Source organism: Fusarium redolens (assembly GCF_020744475.1).
Source record: "Fusarium redolens strain MPI-CAGE-AT-0023 chromosome Unknown BKA55scaffold_1, whole genome shotgun sequence".
Taxonomy (NCBI): Eukaryota; Fungi; Ascomycota; class Sordariomycetes; order Hypocreales; family Nectriaceae; genus Fusarium; species Fusarium redolens.
This window is the reverse complement of record NW_025763664.1, coordinates 1,423,365-1,439,923: the sequence shown is the minus strand read 5'-3', so window position 1 is coordinate 1,439,923 and position 16,559 is coordinate 1,423,365. Positions and strand designations below refer to the sequence as shown.

Sequence of the window (16,559 nt, the reverse complement as noted above, 5' to 3'; positions counted from 1 at the left end):
CGGTACGGATCGGTATTGAAGATATCAGAAGGCGGACATTACACAGCGCAATTGTTGAACTATACCGAGGAAACAATAACTAAAAAGGCAAGTATAAGAGTAAACATAATCACAACCAATGGGAATTACCAAAAGACCTCCATGCCGTAGCAGATCTAATCGCGGCTGATCTCAGGGCCCTGAAGATGCCCGAACAAGGCCCCGTGATGTGGGGTTCGGGAATTATAGTGCGGTATTCCAACTCCGTCCTAACAATTTTCCATTGCCGTAGACTTCAACACTTAAGCTCGACATCGACCTCTCCTCGTCGGCCAATTCCTATCCCCATACACTCCTATAGCTTCGATCACCTCCTCTACACCCGTTTACGACTTATATATCTTAATTTTTCCTGCGATTGACTTTCAACCTCCGCCCGCGCACAAGCTACATCGTCATGGCTTCTCTCCAATTGCGCGCTCAGCGTGCTGCTCTTCGGAGCTTGCGGACACCCACCACAGCTAGTTGCAGAGCTACGAGGTTACATGCATCCTTCTACCGCTCTTACGCTACCGAGATCGAGCCTGAGAGGTCGAATAAGAACACGCCCGCGCGACAGAGCAACGAGACAAAGGTGGGAAGGACGTTTCAAGGACAGGTTATGGGCAGTATTGGATCTCGATTAAGGCGTGAGCGGGAGCAGAGGGAGAAGTACGAGGAGTGGCGCAACATGACAGATCCTACACGGAACTGGATGGTGACATTTGGTACGTCCCATTACTCGCTTTCTAGAGTTGAGAACTAACAAATGATAGTCTTCCTCTCGGGCGTTGGTATTTCCTACTGGCTTGGTACATATTGGCCAAGAGACCCAGAACCTACGTCGACACTACCTCTCAACAAGTCCAAAGCTCCCAAGCACAACACGAAGCTCGAGAATATGCAGGCTGCCTGGGCCGACTTTGTCAAGATTGTCGGCCAAGACAATGTCAGCACCGCCGAGAACGACCTCGAACACCATGCTACATCTAGTTGGTCCTCTCATCAGGCTGGCCCCGAAGACCGCCCATTTTGTGTCGTCTACCCCTCAAGCACCGAGGAAGTGTCTGAGATTATGAAGGTTTGCCATAAGCGCAAGATTCCTGTTACAGGGTACAGCGGCGGTACCAGTCTCGAGGGTCACTTTACACCTACCCGCAAGGGCATCTCTATCGACTTTGGCCGTATGAACAAGATTATCAACCTTCACAAGGAGGATCTCGATGTTGTTGTCCAGCCTGCGATGGGCTGGGAAGCTCTAAATGACCACCTCGGCCACGAGGGTCTCTTCTTCCCTCCGGACCCTGGCCCTGGTGCTATGATTGGAGGCATGATTGGTACCGGATGCAGTGGCACCAATGCCTATCGCTATGGTACTATGCGCGAGTGGGTTCTTAGCTTGACTGTCGTTCTTGCTGACGGTACCGTCATTAAGACCCGGCAGCGACCTCGCAAGAGCTCTGCTGGCTACGATCTCACCAAGCTGTTCATTGGCTCTGAGGGTACCCTTGGCCTCGTGACTGAGGCTACTCTCAAGGTCACCGTCAAGCCTGAGTCTACCAGCGTCGCTGTCTGCAGCTTCCCCTCGATCCGCCATGCCGCTACTTGTGTGAGCAAGGTCGTGGCCCAGGGCATCCCCGTAGCTGCTGTCGAGATTCTCGACGATAACCAAATGAAGTGCATCAACGATGCGGGCATGACATCACGAGCATGGACAGAAGCGGCAACACTCTTTTTCAAGTTCGCCGGAACTCCCGCCGGTGTTAAGGAGCAGATTGCTCAAGTGCAAGGCCTCGCTAAGCAGGCTGGCAGCAAGACCTTTGAGTTTGCTAAGAGCCAAGAAGAGCAGGACGAGCTGTGGAGTGCACGAAAGGAGGCTCTCTGGAGCACCACAGCCGTCAAGAAGCCTGGTGACCACGTGTGGACAGGCGATGTTGCTGTGCCCATGAGCAAGCTACCAGATCTGATTGAGGAGACCAAGGAGGATATGGCAAAGAGTGGTCTGTTTGCTTCCATCGTGGGGCATGTTGGTGACGGCAACTTCCACACTATTCTGCTGTACAACGATGCCCAGCGTGCAAAGGCTGAGGCTGTGGTGCATCGCATGGTCAAGAAGGCTGTTGAGATGGAGGGTACTGTAACGGGCGAGCACGGCGTTGGTCTCGTCAAGCGGGATTATCTCCCCCATGAGCTTGGCGAGTCTACAGTTGACGCTATGCGACAGGTAAGAAATATTGCCCATATTTTGAAATGAGCAGTTTGCTAACAGTCAATGCAGATCAAGAAGGCTTTTGATCCCCTATGTTTGCTCAACTGTGACAAGGTTGTGCGGGTACAAAAACCCAAGAAGGGAGAGGTCGATGAGTGGTAAAGAGTTACGAAAGATGCATGAAATTGGAAAGGGACAAGCGGAAAAGGAGCATGATTATACCTGGCGTAGCGTGTACGATGTAGGAATAGATGGCTTCTACGACAGTCACAGAGACTCGTCTTTATAAGAGCTTGTGTATAAGACCAGTTTAACAGAAACCTTTACAATGTTCACTCCTCCGATCTATAACGATAGTGCATTATTAATTCTTTACAGTTGATTTACTTGTTAGTCACGGAATCCGCTTGGCAATGCAATTATCTTCTATTGCCTTTCAGTGCTAAAGGCCCTATGATTTTTGGCAACCAAACTTGCCCTTTATATAAAGCCCAATCTAATTTCTCTAGAACCTGCAAAGTTAGCTCAAGTCTATCTGACTTACGAGCTTATTGCAGTTAGCTCTTAGAGGATTTGAGCTGCCTACATAATTATGTTGCGAGCCAATCTTTATATCAGGCTGAATTCAGGCTTTTAAAGGCATTAAGAAAAGCTTTCTCCTCCCCCTATGGAGGCCGATCTCCCTCCAGATTCTATTATACATCTCCTGAATCATACATATCTCAGTTGATCCAGCGCAATAGATGGTCACATGTACAGCGGCGAAAACATATAACTTGACTACTACAACTATAGCCTGACTAACAGGGGCCTTTTATTATTAAAATAATGGAGGCTTTAGGTATAATTGAAGACACTATAAAAGGTCAACTGGTAAGATATAAAAAAAAACATGATTACAATGTGCCATTAAGGGCTTTATACTACGGAAGATCGATAAGGATCTCGTGATCTCGCCGTGTGATTCTATAAGGTTGCCATTGGCTTATTCCCTCTATGCTATAATGCAATATACTGGCTCACTGCCTCAAAGTCCGATCTTCCACCTCCTTGGTAGAGAGTTCGTTGGCCGTGTTTCCTTCAATTGATCATTAGCAGGAGTCTCGCCAACGTGTCACCCTAGGTAGATACACAACATACCGACCATTCTAGCATCTACCATGGCAAACCGAATTGCCCTCGTTGGTTATTCCCAGCTTGATTCTAAGCCTGGCTCGATCCCGGGCCTGGGTTCTGGCTCTGATTCTAAGTTGACCTACACCGGATAAGTATCGAATACACATAAATCGGAGGAAACATACGGGTGATGGTTGCTAGTCAGAGGCCCGATATTCCACTGCTGGAAGATCCGATCTAGCCGCGCTCTGAGCAGCTTGACGCGTTTCTCGCGAACGCTTTCGAGCGCATCTTTACTCTCGAGAATACCTCTGTTGACCTCATCGCTGAGAGTGTACAAAGCGTCGAGTTTGCGTTCGAGCTCGTTGATCAGCTCGCGGATGGCTTCTTTGTCGACTGGCTCAGCAGTGTTTTTCTTTTCTGTGGTCGACATTGCGATTTCTTGTTTGCGGACGTATAGGAGAGATATTTGTTGTTTGAGAAGGTATATAAATGGACGAGGGGGAGCGAAAGTGCAGAGAGTTGAGGTTGGCAGTGAATACCTAGGTAACTACAGTGCACTGAGTTATGTAGTTGTAGAAGCTTTTGCCTCTCTTGATGCACTTTCCCGCATTTCGTGCCCCATTCAACAAATGCATAAACAATGGCAATGTAGCAAAGAGCAATAAAAGAATAACGACGTGTCAATATGAATTCACAAGAAATCTAAGACCATATAGACAGAGGTATCGAAGCAAACAAAACTGAGCCATTATATCGACTCTTCCCAAACACCATAAACTCCCCAAACAAATTCCAGATGTGACGCCGTAGATCAAAACACTGTAACAGTGTTGACATGCCCATTCTTCAAAACCTCAAACACCAGCCCTGGGAATCCATACAAGGTCGTCGTGGAATCGCCATTTGTTTCTGCCCTTCTTGCGCCGCTCTCCTCCCATCCACCCAAAAACTCACAACTACTGCCTGGACTATCGCCCCAGCCACGATTAAGAACCATGCCGCGTTGTCTCTGCTGAGAGTCGTTTCGTGGGAATGCAGATGCCCATGCTGCATTCATACGGTCTTCTATTTGTGGGAAAGGTGTTTCTGAATCTGACGCTCCGTTGCCGTCATTTAGAGAGTCCAGGTAGGCAATTTCCCAGCGACAACGACGATGACGATTGAACTCGTATGAGCCAGGTATGTTTCCATGTAGAACCAGCTTTGTGGCTACCAATCGATCGGGAGAATGGGATATGATGCCGTTCTGACCCTCTGCTTCACTGATTTTGCTGCCAGGAGGGGCTTGTGATGGGGGTACGCGAGTCGATATTAATATGTCAAACCCGAGATAGAAGTAATTGTAGAAGCATTCGCCATTTGTGTTGAGACCAATCTGATCATCAACGGCTTCTTCATTTTCTGATGCATCAGACCCGTCGTGCATGGAAGACTGATCTGTATCGGTAAGATCTTCAGGTCGGCCAATATCCGCAGCATCTGGGCGACCTTTAGCGTTGCTTGCTGTTCGCATCTTATGAATGACCATTTTCTGGTCATTCTTGCGATAGATGGCATTCGGAGGCCCCAACTCCATGAGGAGGTCTTGAGGTGTCGTCTCGCCAAGGGTGATCCAGAAAGAGTTGCTGGTCCATTTTCTGAAAAGTTGAATCTTCCCAGCTCCATGTAATCGAACAAGCGAAATCTCGTCAGGATAGACATCTTTACTACGAGGTATCACGGTAGTTGATTTGATACTGGGTAGAATCTCGGTCCAAAGAGTTGGTCTAGCGTCGGCCCAGGAATCACCACTGAAGACAGCCATCGAGGTTGCGACTTGACTAGATGCCGATGCGAAAGTTGACACTACATCTTTCTCGGGGGAGTACTCGGAAGGGTTAAGTGAGAAGTTAAAGGCAACGCCGGGATAGGACAGAACGTAGATGCCATTATCGTGACCACTATATGGTGGAATAAATTCGCCGGCATACGTAGGGCCGAGCAGTTTATGATATATGTGTCGGAAAGTAGGTCCTGATGCCGAGTCGCCCGGTGTAGGAGATCCAGGGGCTCCAGCAGATGGTTTGACAAGATCTCGTTCTTTGAAGGTGATGTGATTCTTGGTGAAGTCGATAACTTCGATAAGACGCAAGCGTTGCTCGGGACCGTCAAATCTTAGTCGTATACCGTTTCCAGGCAGTTCAACGCCGACGGGTTCGGTGACAGGTCGGTCAGGGGAGTAAAGGAGCTCGATCTTCGGGAAGCGTTGGGGTTCGGCTTTGAGACGGGTAAGGACATCGTGAAGAGTTGCACCGAGGACTGAAAATACGTTAGTAGATGTTGTTAAGTCTTATGATGTTTTGCCATACCTAGGAAGCCCAGTGCTCGTCCAGGATAAAGCTGCGCGGTAAATAGTGACATGTTGATGGTGATGATATTGTAGATAGCTTATCGCGGAGCTATCCCTGGAGGGGTTGAGCTATGTAAGAGCTGAGCTCCTAGGAGAGCTTTGTAGTCTGTATGTTGCTGACCATGAATGAGACTTTTGCTAGAAGAAAGATTTGAAGAGCAAGGCTATGAAGAGGTATGTAATTAAATCAAGAGAAAATGGTCACGGTATCTGTTGTTGTTAGAGTCTTATCGAGTGAGGAGTGACAAAGATGCCATGTGATGCGATGCTATGACGCGGGGCACTAAAGGCACTAAAGGGAGGTGAGACTTAGTGCTTGCTAGTCAAGGATGACGTAAGGCAACCACATGGCCTTTATGCTATTCATCTTATGGACTTTGTTGTTTGATATAATCATTGGCTCAATTGGTTTAATATTCATCTTACTTGCCTAATCAGCGCCTTTGATCTATAATGAATACTCTGTCAGACGTGTAAATGCTTGTGTATTCATCATGCAAGGACTACTGGTCGCTGGATTGCTTGTCATGGCATTCAATTCAAATAAATGGACGAATAGATTGAGGTACGCTGCAGTTAGTATGATTGGTCTTTTCGTATCGAGAAATGGACAGCTCCATGCAAAAAGTAGATTGTTCCTGAATTATCTCGTCTCTCATGATCTTCCTATACGAGCCTCGGCAAATGGCATCTCATGCTCATGAACCTCGTGTGGGGCAGCCTAGGTTGGCGTTCTAAGGGTCGTAAACGGCAGATGCAGCCTAAGCTCAGGTTAGCTTAGGTGAGAGTTGAACCTCTTATTTATCTCCAGACCTGCTCTATTGGGACATAACTTTTGTTCTTGCTGTTGTTTCTGCCATTTATATAAACTTTACGGGTCTCCTTAACCCCCAGAATCTTCCCTCAGACTAACACAATCGCCCGGATCTTCCATCATGGCCCCGTCCGACTTTGCCGACTATCCCAAGCCTGTTGAGGCTCCAGCAGCTACATACAATCCCACAGTCGAGAACAATCCTACATTTAGAGGCATTCCTCTCGTAATTGGTGCTAACCTGTGAGTTCTATATCTTATGACTTGTAGCCTTAACAAAGCTAATTTCTTGCAGCATCGCCAAAGTTGGGTTCCTCCAGCAGTACTTCTGGGATAATGCCCACTTTGGCACAATCAAAGACATTCCTGCTCTTGATGATATCCCTTACAGGTTTCATGTATGCAAAGTCATTGTTTCATGCAGACGACACATAGCTAACACGCTAGCCCACCGTTACTCCCTTGGGCCCTGCGGAGCCTATGCTCGACTTTGAACCTCAGCTCCTCAAGTCTCAGTATGCAGAGTCAAAAGCACGATACTACACTGCTAGTGACTATCATGAGATGTACAAGTCGGGCCAAGTGACACCTATCCAAGTTGCTGAAGCTCTCCTCCCTCAGATCTCCAGACCAGATGGCAAGTATTCAGATGGCTGGGTTGACAACCACGGCAAAGACCATCTAGTCCTCGAGGCTGCCAAAGCTTCAACTGAACGTTATGCTGCTGGCAAGCCATTGGGTGTACTGGACGGTGTACCTATCGGTGTCAAGGATGATACTGATGTCGAGGGATTTCATAACCACATTGGTATGAAATATGAGCCCTCTATTGAGACCTTCAAGGAGCAGAAAGAATCTTCATGGCCAGTGAAGAAGCTCCAGGAAGCTGGTGCAGTAGTCATTGGCAAGAATGCTATGCATGAGCTTGGCTCTGGTGAGTCCACATACAACGTCTTTCTATTGCAATCACTGACCTTGTTCAGATACCAGTGGATGCAATGTAAGCACGAATCGTTTCGTATAAGACACCACTAACAAATGTAGGCTGCACAAGGAACACCCACCAATTGGCTCAACAAATCCTACTATCCTGGCGGTTCTTCCTCAGGAGGCTCATCCACAGTCTCAGCTGGCGTTGTCCCCATCGCCGTTGGCACCGACGCTGGAGGCAGTATCCGCATCCCTCCCACTTTCAATGGCGTCTATGGCCTCAAGACCACACATAATAGAACTATGTTCATGAACAACACCATGTGTATTACCGGTCCCATCGCCGCTACTGTCGCAGACTTGACCATTGCCTACCGCGTCATGGCCCAACCGAACCCGGACTGCCATATCCAAAGCCGCTTTGCTCGTTCTAACCCACCGCCAAAGGGTCAGAAGAAGGTCATGGGAATTTACCGTGACTGGTGGAACAAGGCTGATCCTCGTGTCAAAGAGGTCTGTGACAGGGCGGTTGAGTACCTCGCTAATAAGTGCGGTTACGAGATTATTGATATCACTATCCCTTACATTCCTGAGGCGCAGCTTGCGCACAGTGTTGTCTGTATCACTGAGATGGCCGAGTCAGCTCGCCGACGAACTCCCAATCCCGCCGACTGGCTCTCTCTCGTTGGACCTGCTAACAAGGTCGTCATGTCTGTCGGAACCAGGACTCCTGCAGCTGATATGCTCAAATACGGTGCTTTACGAGAGCTCGTCATGCAACATCTGGCCTACTTATTCCAGAAGCACCCTGGTCTTCTCATCATGACACCCACAAGTCCCTTGATCGGATGGCCTATTGTCCCTGGTGATCAAGCCTTTGGCATGAGTGATACCAACACGACCATTCGAAACATGCTCTACGTCTTTTTGGCCAACTTGACCGGTACACCTGCTGTGTCAGCTCCTGTTGGATACGTGGATCCGGATCAAGGTGAGGGTAAGCTCTCTATTGGCTTGATGGCTACAGGAGAATGGGGTAGCGAGGAGCAGCTCCTAGCTTGGGCAGCAGAGGCAGAAGAGTATTTGCACAATGCTACAGAGTCTGGCCGGCGCCGACCTGATGAGTGGTTGGATGTTGCGGATCTGATTAAGCAGAAGGCATAAATTCGTTGTTCCAAGATAGTGCTTTACTATTCTGCACTTAGTTTGCAAAAACGGAAATGGAATATGGGATCTTTTAATTGTTGTCTATCATGCAACGATCAAGGGGGTTTCTCGGCCCTCGTTTTCATTCATGACTGCATGCCGTAGCAACTATTGGGCTTATTTAGCCAGGAACTTAGAAGCAAGACCCATAAGACCGGAAGCGCCACCCTGCTGTCCACCAGCACCAGCCTGGTTCTTGAGGTACATCTTGAAAGCGACTTCACCAGCCTGCTGGATGACGCTCTCCTTGCTCGTGCCCTCGGATACCTTGCCTGATGCGGCCTTGTTGTCGAAGAGCTACAAATTCATATTAGACATTGACTTATACGTATACTGTACTTCAAAACAAACCTTGCTAGCCTCGGCCAAGGCAAGTCCTAGAAACGCAGTCTGACTGTTGGCACCAGTGCTGCTCTGGCCTTGACCCTGGGTGAACATCTTGAGGGCTTGCATAGCAGCAGCGGTGCCCAGACTCTTGCTGTCCTGCTGGGAATCGTCGTTGTTGTAGGTGTTCTTGTGCTGCTTGATGGCATCTAGTAGTCATATGTCGTCAGCATGTCTCTTGGCCCATTTAGACAGAAATTTGAAAGATCACTCACCCTCTTCATCAAGGTCCTCATCAGCAAGCTTGTTCTGCTTCTGTCCGAGAGATCCTAGAATGCTTCCAAAGAGGTCTTTGTCACCAGAAGATCCGGCCTTCTGATGGGCTTCCTCCTTGGCGTTGTCAAAGTCGACGTTTCCACCAAGGAAGCTGGAGAAGCCACCGCCGCCCTGAGACTCTGTATATCGTTAGATCCGCTCGCTCGGGAGGAGAATTGTGTTGGTGACTAACGGATGCCACCGGCGGGAGGGTACTGCTGTTGCTGCCCATACTGGCCCTCTTGTTGTCCGTAACCTTGCTGTTGGCCATAGCCTTGTTGCTGGCCATAGCCTTGGTTTTGGCCTCCGTAGCCCTGCTGCTGTCCGTGTCCTTGCTGCTGGTGTTCTAGAATGAAAACGAATTAGCTGAAGCCGTCTGGAGCCTGAATTATAGCTGAGATGCCGAGATTTATTGCATGATCGATAGCTGTTACTTCAGCCTCCCTCGACGATCTAAGGCCATATGGGTGGCATCATGGATTCATGGCGGGGTAATAAGAGCCATGAGGTACAACATGAGGATGGAGACATAACATACCCTGGCGCTTGTCCTTGTCGTCATCAAGATAGTCCTTGGCGGCGTTGATGAGCTTGTCCATGATGGCGATGTAGTTTGAGGGGATAGAAAATAGTGTTGTATTAAAAGTTGTTTAGTATCGAGAGGAAAATGCAAATGCGAGAGTGAAGTTAATGATGGAGGGGAATACGTTGAAATAGAGGGGTCCAAGTCTCAAGCACATTGAGTTAGAAAGCGAACGTCCGATCAGCCCAATTAAAGCTTCTCTTGCATGACCCTCTACCTAGTAGTACTGACCAGAGTGCATCACTGTTCGTTCTGTTTTATTATCCATCCAATACTTTCCTGCGATTGCCCTTGAGGTGTCTGACGTGGATACAAGCTACCCCCGTAATTATGGGGAGCTTGTTATGACCTACGCAATCCATTCGGACTTAGTGGGACTTGGAGCATTAGCTGTTGCTTATTTCAGCTGCCAGGGCCCTTAGGGAGCAAGAAAACTTCTGACTGGGAATCAAGGTGACAAAAAAGACTAGCCTAAAGGTCCACTAATTTATACAAAATTTACCTAAGTCTTTTTGTCACTTAGGATAGAAGTCAGAAGTTTTCTTGCCTCCCCCATTGATGGATCATAGTTTCAGCTGAACTGCGTGGTCACGTATGAACAAGACCCTGACTGACTGTATTGACCAACACTGAATAGCCCGAGGTATATGGTTTGTGTGTCATTGCATCTCTTAGTCACGACAGTCACTACAAAAAATGCGTCAATTCGTATACGCGGCGCATCAAGGGCGCGCACGTCAGCTATGTCTGCCCAAATGCTCCCTACACTCCAGGTATCTGTGTTGTAGTCCCAGTCGTGACAAATCAAATATCCAGTTCAATCGTGAGTTTGCAGAAGAAAGTAATCAAGTAAACAACCGGCTGTGAGCGTCTCGTGTATCCCGCTTTTCGCCATCCAAATCAGTAATTTCAGCCCAAACTCCGTCGTGCCCCGGGCACCGTGTCTCTAGTCGACTCGTCGTATATCGTGACAAACACTGCTACTTGCTGCCCTCTCGTTTCGGTCGGGCCATGCATCTTACAAGCCGGTAGATCGATGGCCTGTCAGAAGCCATTTCGTAGCCTTGTGGTCAGGACACAGATTGATCCACTGTCGGAGGATGGCTGGTGCTGGTTCTCTTCTTCTCCCTCTTGGCCCAACGCAAACCGCAGGCGTTGCATAATGTCTTGGGTCCTTGGGGTCCCTTTCTCCATTCTGGTGAGTCCAGTGTGCCTGGATTATGTCAGTATTGATGCATCAGGCCACTTACGTCAACAAAACCACTTACCACAGTCCGTACACACATATTCCTCAGAAGTCTTGAGCTTCTTCTTTTTATCGCCTGCTCGAGGGTCTCGCTCCATCGGAATTGCAATTCCTGCGTCACCCTTGATCAAGGTCGGGCTAGCATTACCAGTCGTAATGCCCCGGCTTCGTTCGCCCTCGATGTATCGCAATCCCGTCAACATCTCGATCGTGTCTGTGTGTGATGCCCCTTCGTAACGTGCCATCTTGTCCTTCAGCGAATCCTGTCGATCACCTGCAATTGAATCCTCGAGGTTCTCGCGTGTAAGAGCTTTATTGAGAGCTGCTCGATCGGCGTCTGTCATTACTCTTTCGCTACCCGGGCGGTAGAAGGTTCCTGAGGATACGCCGGTTCCTTCAGATGGTGTCATGTCTGACCGACCCTCTTGACTCTGCAGCCACTGCTTCTGCGCCTCATCGTTTTCGGCCTCCTCTTCACGACGAAGCTCGGCGATACGGCGCTTTAATCGTTCATTCTCGATCTTATGCTCAAGGAAAGAGTCTAAAAGTCCAGCGTTTTTGGTCGGATATGGTCGCGCCATCATGAATACGGCCTGGCAGAAGGGTGACTGATTATTTGGATTGGGGGCAAATTTGGCGCCAGCAATGTGAGCATGGCCGACAGTCTCAAAAATCGCATAGTCGGCGTCCTTCCTTTTGAAACGGTAAAAGAGTCGTAGCGGGTTGCCTGATGCGATGGATTCGTTAAGTTCTGCGACAAAAACACCTTGGTCGTCTGGGTGGATCAAGTCCTTCAGAAACACATCTTGAATCTCCTCCACACTGTATCCAGTGACCTGGAGAATACTAGGTGATGCGTACTTGATGCGACCGTTCGCATCGAGAATCTGTAAAAAGTCTCTGAGCTCTTCCACGACCTTGGCGGGCCAATTTCTTCGCTTGGTGAACTCAGTAAGGGTGCTGGCGCCAGCGAGATTCATCTGAGCAAACGCGCCAGCAGGGAGGGGCCCTGCACCAGGAACATTGTTGGCTGCCGTGTTGAATTGATTTTCAGCTCTCGCGACAGACTCTTCTGTAGTCGATTGCCCATTGCCGAAAGAGCCGCTCATGTTGGAGTCATCTGCAGATTCGAGGTTCATGGGAATATCTGTTATGCCACCGAGCATACTATTATCGAGCATGGCCATGAGATCGTTGTCCTGACCATCAGCGCCCATCTACAAAATCGGGTTAGCCGAAATGATCGAAGATCAAGGTTGCGTTGGCCTTGGCCGTAGGGGGGGCGCTATAGATAGGGCCGCAGCCCCGGCGTCGGCGTCGCGGGGAGGGGAGTGGTAATTGACCTGGCCACCCGTCATGTCGGGGAGAGAACCGATATCGAGGTTGAAACCGTACAAATTGTTGAAGTTGTTCGGATGAGGGGCGCCCTGGGGCGGAGGAGGAGGAGGTGGAGGTGGTCTGTGGGACATGGTTGCGGCGCATTCATGTGGCAGTCGAGTATTCGTCGCTGCATTAGTGAGAACCCGGAAAGGGCAATTTCAGTGGCCTTAGGCGTGGCCTTGGTGGTCACTTCAGTTCTCGACTCAGTGGATGCGACAACGGTAGCGATAAGAGCTGGGGATGGGTTGTCCAATTGGAGATATTGCTTCGATGGCTTGAGTACCATGAGAAATCCCCAAAAACGAAAATATATATCTGGGTGGTAATAAGATGTTTTAGGGTTGTATCGGCGATTTTTTCTTCTTCAATTTTGTTTTTGAGTATGATGAAGGCGACTTCTTGAGCTCAACATCTAACTCGAAACGTAGAACTGGATGTTGAGCTTCCCCTTCTCTATTGTCCACTGAGATAATGAACAGCGAGGAGCATCAAATGATCGACCAGGAACAAAGCGGTAAAGGAGTTTGAGGTAGCCCTGTTAGACGCCTATAAAATGTTAGAAACAACAACACAAGTTGAAAAATATCCAAGTTGACATGATGAATTCAAGTAAAGAGACAGCGCTGAAGGGGGCTTGAAATAGAACAAGGCATGGACAGAAATGTTGCACGGGCACGGGCACAGATTCGAGTTACCTGATTGACAGTGCTCAGATAGATGAGACGCCTGGTACAACAAGAAAGTCTCGGGCAGGTGTAAGAAGCAAGATTGTGAAAGGTTTTGGATGAACTTGCTGTGACGGGACAAGATGAGATGAGAAATCAGCAAACAGATATCCATCTGTCATGTCACCTACCTACACCAAAGTTTCTAGTAGCGTCTTTGCATAACAAAGAATGGCCCGCTTTCTGAGTCAAGGCGAAGCTCAGGACCGCTTTGTACGGTACAGATCGTTAGGTTCACAGCAAAGACATAGGTTGAGAGCGACTTTTAATTATTTCCCCTTGCTTGGGTCTGATGACAGGGCAGCAGCAGGCTTGTTGTGTGTGTGTGTCCATCAGAAATCAGTCCATAGACTCCCATGGCAAACTGGGCAGCTCAGCGGCGAGTGTGGCCACTGTTAAACATGGCACTTTTGCAGAATTGGATTCTTTCACACATGGGAATTTAGGGTGCCTTGGGCTAAACTGGGCATGAAACGTCACCTCTTGTGTCCGGGGCCCAATCTGCACTGCTCGGCAAGACTCCCTGTTCTTGTCTTTAGCCTCATCAGTAGTTGTCCAACAATTGAACCAATACAAGACAAGGGTCCCGGAGGTTATGCCCCGGGAAAAGCGGGCTGATAGCTCGTAGGAGTTACTCCGGCCGGGACTATTGGTTGCTGCATCGGCGTAGTCCGTTTTAGCGCACCCTTGGATCGCTTTAGCGGGATCCAGCGTAAAGGGTCCAGCGGCAGTAGCGCAAGCCAAGCGCCTAGGTAGGCCACCATCCACAGTGGCTGACCAAGATTTGTAGCATCTCATTCGAGGCTCGCAGGAGAAATATCGATTCTCGTTCGCATTCATGATGCCTGATTAGTTTGACGTTCAGGGGGATCATCGCGGGGCAGTTACGGGGATCTGTTGGAGAGATTCGTGATCGAGATATCGGGAAAGAAAAGGGCATCGAGGAACAAGAGATGCTCAAGGAGTGAAGCAAAAAAAATATAAAAAAAATGGCATGGCTTGTTCAAAACCACATAGTAGGCTGGCCGTCTGCACGTCTTGTTAGCCGATCCTCATAAGCAAATCCTTCCCAAATTTGTCGCCTCACCTAACATCTGCTGTTTTCTCTGTTTTTTTCATGCAAGGAAAACAGAGATATGTCACTGTTATGGCACAACTGCTGCCACCCACGAGTAAATGCTCTGCTGAACGGCTTGAATGTCTGCATCTCTTTGCTTCTCCAGCTCTCTAGACCCTTCGAGGCCCTTAGACCCTGGGGAAACGATCAAGCATTGCCACTCCAGCTGTAAGGGGGTTTTGGTCTACGCCGCACAAAACCAAAGCGGAGTGGCGCTGGGACTGGTGTGTTTGGGTGTGTTTTGACCCAAGGCCGTTGGTGGTCTTGGTTTTGGTGATCCCTGGAGACCTGCCACTTGGTGCTCTGCTGACGTCGAAAAGACGTAATCTTCCAGTCGATTTCATGAATTGATGAAACGTCACGAAATACTTGTCATGATAGAGCACAAAATGAAACAGTTTGGCCAGCCTCAAAACACTGTTGAAGTGTGTTGTTGACTTCAGACAGCTTTCCAAAACTGGTCATTTTTTGAGAAATGATTAGTGAACAGGCCATGCCGGCAGGCACGATGGGTAATACAGTTGATTGCACTTTCTTCTCTCCAGCATTTAAGTCGCGAGAACTCCGGGTAAATCTGGTCAAGCACGTGCTTACGCATTGACTGTTCCTGACTTTCGGAACCTCTCAACGCGTCTTTGTCTTTTAACGTCGCGTTATCTACCAATTTACCTTCAGCTGCCTGATCTACGCTAGCCAGCGACACTTGATGTCTCTATCCAAAGCCTCCACATTCTTGTGACTTGTGAACTGCAGCTTTCCCTTTTAGTCAATGATTTAATCTACGTAATCGTAGACACTACCATCACTACGTTCCCCTGATGTGGTAGTAGTCACCATGTCTAGAATCGACAAGCTTTCGATCTCGGGTGTGCGGTCCTTCAGCCCCTCAGTCCGTGAAGCTATCCAGTTCAATACGCCTCTGACCCTTATTGTCGGCTACAACGGATCGGGAAAGACAACAATCATTGAGTGTCTAAAATATGCCACGACCGGTGAGCTGCCGCCTAACAGCAAGGGCGGCGCTTTCATTCATGACCCAAAGGTGCTGACATGCACAGTTCTTCAACAAGCAGATTCTCATGCTAACATGCCGTAGCTTTGCGGCGAGAAGGAGGTTATGGCCCAGGTGAAGCTCCAGTTTCGATCGATCAATGACCGTCAACATGTCGCTACTCGAAGTTTACAACTTACCGTCAAGAAAACCACCCGCTCTCAGAAAACCCTCGACTGCTCCCTGGTTGTAGTCAACAATGGAGAGCGAACAACAACTTCTACTCGTCAAGCTCAGCTAGATGAGATGATCCCAGAGCGTCTTGGTGTTTCGCCTGCAATTCTTGATGCTGTCATATTCTGCCATCAAGACGAATCCCTTTGGCCATTGAGTGAGCCAGCTGCTTTGAAGAAACGCTTTGACGAAATATTTGAGGCCATGAAATATACAAAAGCCATCGACAACCTCAAGGTCCTCCGAAAGAAACAAGTCGAGCAGCTCGGCAAGCTTCAGAATGACGAGGCTCATAACAAGGTGAACAAGGATCGTGGTGACAGAGCCGAGAAGAGGATGAAGGCCTTGCAAGCCGAAATTGAGGGATCTCGAGAAACTTGCGAGTCAATCAGTTCTGAAATGGAGGAAACCCAAGACAAGATCCGAAACATTCGAGAAACGGCGAACAGCCATCTTGCAATTGTGCAGAACCTTAACACCAAGCGTGAGCAGCTTGAGTACAGAGAAGAGGCTGTCAAAGAACTGAAGGCTACTATCGAGGAACTGCCCGATGACGACGAAAAGCTCGAGGGTGACCTAGCACATTATGAAGACCGTATGCAACATCTTCAAGATGAGGCCGACCAGAACAAAACACAATATAATGAATTGCAAACCGAGTTAGGAAAATCACGAAAGGAACTTTCTGCCAAGCTTTCCGAACAGGGCAAACACCAATCGGACAAAGACAAGTACGAGCGTCAATTGAAGATACGCATGGAAACCATTCAGGAAGCCGCTCAGTCTTATGGCTTCTCGGGCTTTGACGGCGATCTTTCGGATCACCATGTGAGGTCCTTCAATGATAAACTTCAAAAACTTCTGGGCGAGAAGAAACGGGATCTGGAGCGCCTCCAGAAGGAAAACTCCGCTGAGCTCGACCGGGCCACTGGCGTCATCACTGAGCTTGAAGGCCGCAA

General features: G+C 48.7%; 7 protein-coding genes across 7 annotated transcripts; 2 read left to right on the top strand and 5 right to left on the bottom strand.

The window, feature by feature from the left end:
• Positions 1-174: 174 nt before the first annotated feature.
• On the top strand, positions 175-2,626 carry BKA55DRAFT_9931 (uncharacterized protein). Its single transcript, XM_046201709.1, has 3 exons — positions 175-746; positions 795-2,242; positions 2,297-2,626. The coding sequence occupies exons 1-3, from the start codon at positions 437-439 to the stop codon at positions 2,387-2,389; spliced, it is 1,851 nt and encodes a 616-aa protein (XP_046056212.1). The 5' UTR covers positions 175-436; the 3' UTR covers positions 2,390-2,626.
• An 846-nt stretch (positions 2,627-3,472) lies between these two features.
• BKA55DRAFT_682534 (uncharacterized protein) lies at positions 3,473-3,776 on the bottom strand (the record flags this gene model as incomplete). Its single annotated transcript, XM_046198363.1, has 2 exons — positions 3,473-3,482; positions 3,529-3,776. The coding sequence occupies 2 exons, from the start codon at positions 3,774-3,776 to the stop codon at positions 3,473-3,475; spliced, it is 258 nt and encodes an 85-aa protein (XP_046056211.1).
• Positions 3,777-4,157: 381 nt separating this feature from the next.
• On the bottom strand, positions 4,158-5,746 carry BKA55DRAFT_496037 (uncharacterized protein; the record flags this gene model as incomplete). Its single annotated transcript, XM_046186339.1, has 2 exons — positions 4,158-5,644; positions 5,695-5,746. The coding sequence occupies 2 exons, from the start codon at positions 5,744-5,746 to the stop codon at positions 4,158-4,160; spliced, it is 1,539 nt and encodes a 512-aa protein (XP_046056210.1).
• Positions 5,747-6,494: 748 nt separating this feature from the next.
• BKA55DRAFT_548604 (amidase signature domain-containing protein) lies at positions 6,495-8,713 on the top strand. The gene is made up of 5 exons (XM_046191134.1): positions 6,495-6,792; positions 6,845-6,947; positions 6,997-7,483; positions 7,533-7,549; positions 7,594-8,713. The coding sequence occupies exons 1-5, from the start codon at positions 6,671-6,673 to the stop codon at positions 8,641-8,643; spliced, it is 1,779 nt and encodes a 592-aa protein (XP_046056209.1). The 5' UTR covers positions 6,495-6,670; the 3' UTR covers positions 8,644-8,713.
• Positions 8,714-10,240, bottom strand: BKA55DRAFT_548602 (uncharacterized protein). The gene is made up of 5 exons (XM_046191133.1): positions 9,863-10,240; positions 9,518-9,670; positions 9,285-9,464; positions 9,037-9,218; positions 8,714-8,982 (listed from the first exon to the last, which is right to left on the bottom strand). Exons 1-5 carry the CDS (start codon positions 9,921-9,923, stop codon positions 8,803-8,805), a joined length of 756 nt encoding a protein of 251 aa, XP_046056208.1. The 5' UTR covers positions 9,924-10,240; the 3' UTR covers positions 8,714-8,802.
• Positions 10,241-10,977: 737 nt separating this feature from the next.
• On the bottom strand, positions 10,978-12,370 carry BKA55DRAFT_496605 (white-collar 2; the record flags this gene model as incomplete). Its single annotated transcript, XM_046186387.1, has 2 exons — positions 10,978-11,120; positions 11,176-12,370. The coding sequence occupies 2 exons, from the start codon at positions 12,368-12,370 to the stop codon at positions 10,978-10,980; spliced, it is 1,338 nt and encodes a 445-aa protein (XP_046056207.1).
• A 1,227-nt stretch (positions 12,371-13,597) lies between these two features.
• Positions 13,598-14,098, bottom strand: BKA55DRAFT_532094 (uncharacterized protein; the record flags this gene model as incomplete). Its single annotated transcript, XM_046189296.1, has 1 exon — positions 13,598-14,098. One exon carries the CDS (start codon positions 14,096-14,098, stop codon positions 13,598-13,600), a length of 501 nt encoding a protein of 166 aa, XP_046056206.1.
• Positions 14,099-16,559: the final 2,461 nt, after the last annotated feature.

What these genes read in the sequence shown, in the direction of transcription:
- BKA55DRAFT_9931 (XM_046201709.1), top strand. Translation starts at nt 437, where the DNA reads ATGGCTTCTCTCCAATTGCGCGCTCAGCGTGCTGCTCTTCGGAGCTTG. An exon ending in GAACTGGATGGTGACATTTG is followed by an intron (nt 747 to 794) that starts GTACGTCCCATT and finishes AACAAATGATAG; the next exon opens with TCTTCCTCTCGGGCGTTGGT. An exon ending in CAGTTGACGCTATGCGACAG is followed by an intron (nt 2,243 to 2,296) that starts GTAAGAAATATT and finishes CAGTCAATGCAG; the next exon opens with ATCAAGAAGGCTTTTGATCC.
- BKA55DRAFT_548602 (XM_046191133.1), bottom strand. Translation starts at nt 9,923, where the DNA reads ATGGACAAGCTCATCAACGCCGCCAAGGACTATCTTGATGACGACAAG. An exon ending in CGACAAGGACAAGCGCCAGG is followed by an intron (nt 9,671 to 9,862) that starts GTATGTTATGTC and finishes TTTTCATTCTAG; the next exon opens with AACACCAGCAGCAAGGACAC. An exon ending in CCCTCCCGCCGGTGGCATCC is followed by an intron (nt 9,465 to 9,517) that starts GTTAGTCACCAA and finishes AACGATATACAG; the next exon opens with AGTCTCAGGGCGGCGGTGGC.
- BKA55DRAFT_548604 (XM_046191134.1), top strand. Translation starts at nt 6,671, where the DNA reads ATGGCCCCGTCCGACTTTGCCGACTATCCCAAGCCTGTTGAGGCTCCA. An exon ending in CTCGTAATTGGTGCTAACCT is followed by an intron (nt 6,793 to 6,844) that starts GTGAGTTCTATA and finishes AATTTCTTGCAG; the next exon opens with CATCGCCAAAGTTGGGTTCC. An exon ending in ATATCCCTTACAGGTTTCAT is followed by an intron (nt 6,948 to 6,996) that starts GTATGCAAAGTC and finishes CTAACACGCTAG; the next exon opens with CCCACCGTTACTCCCTTGGG.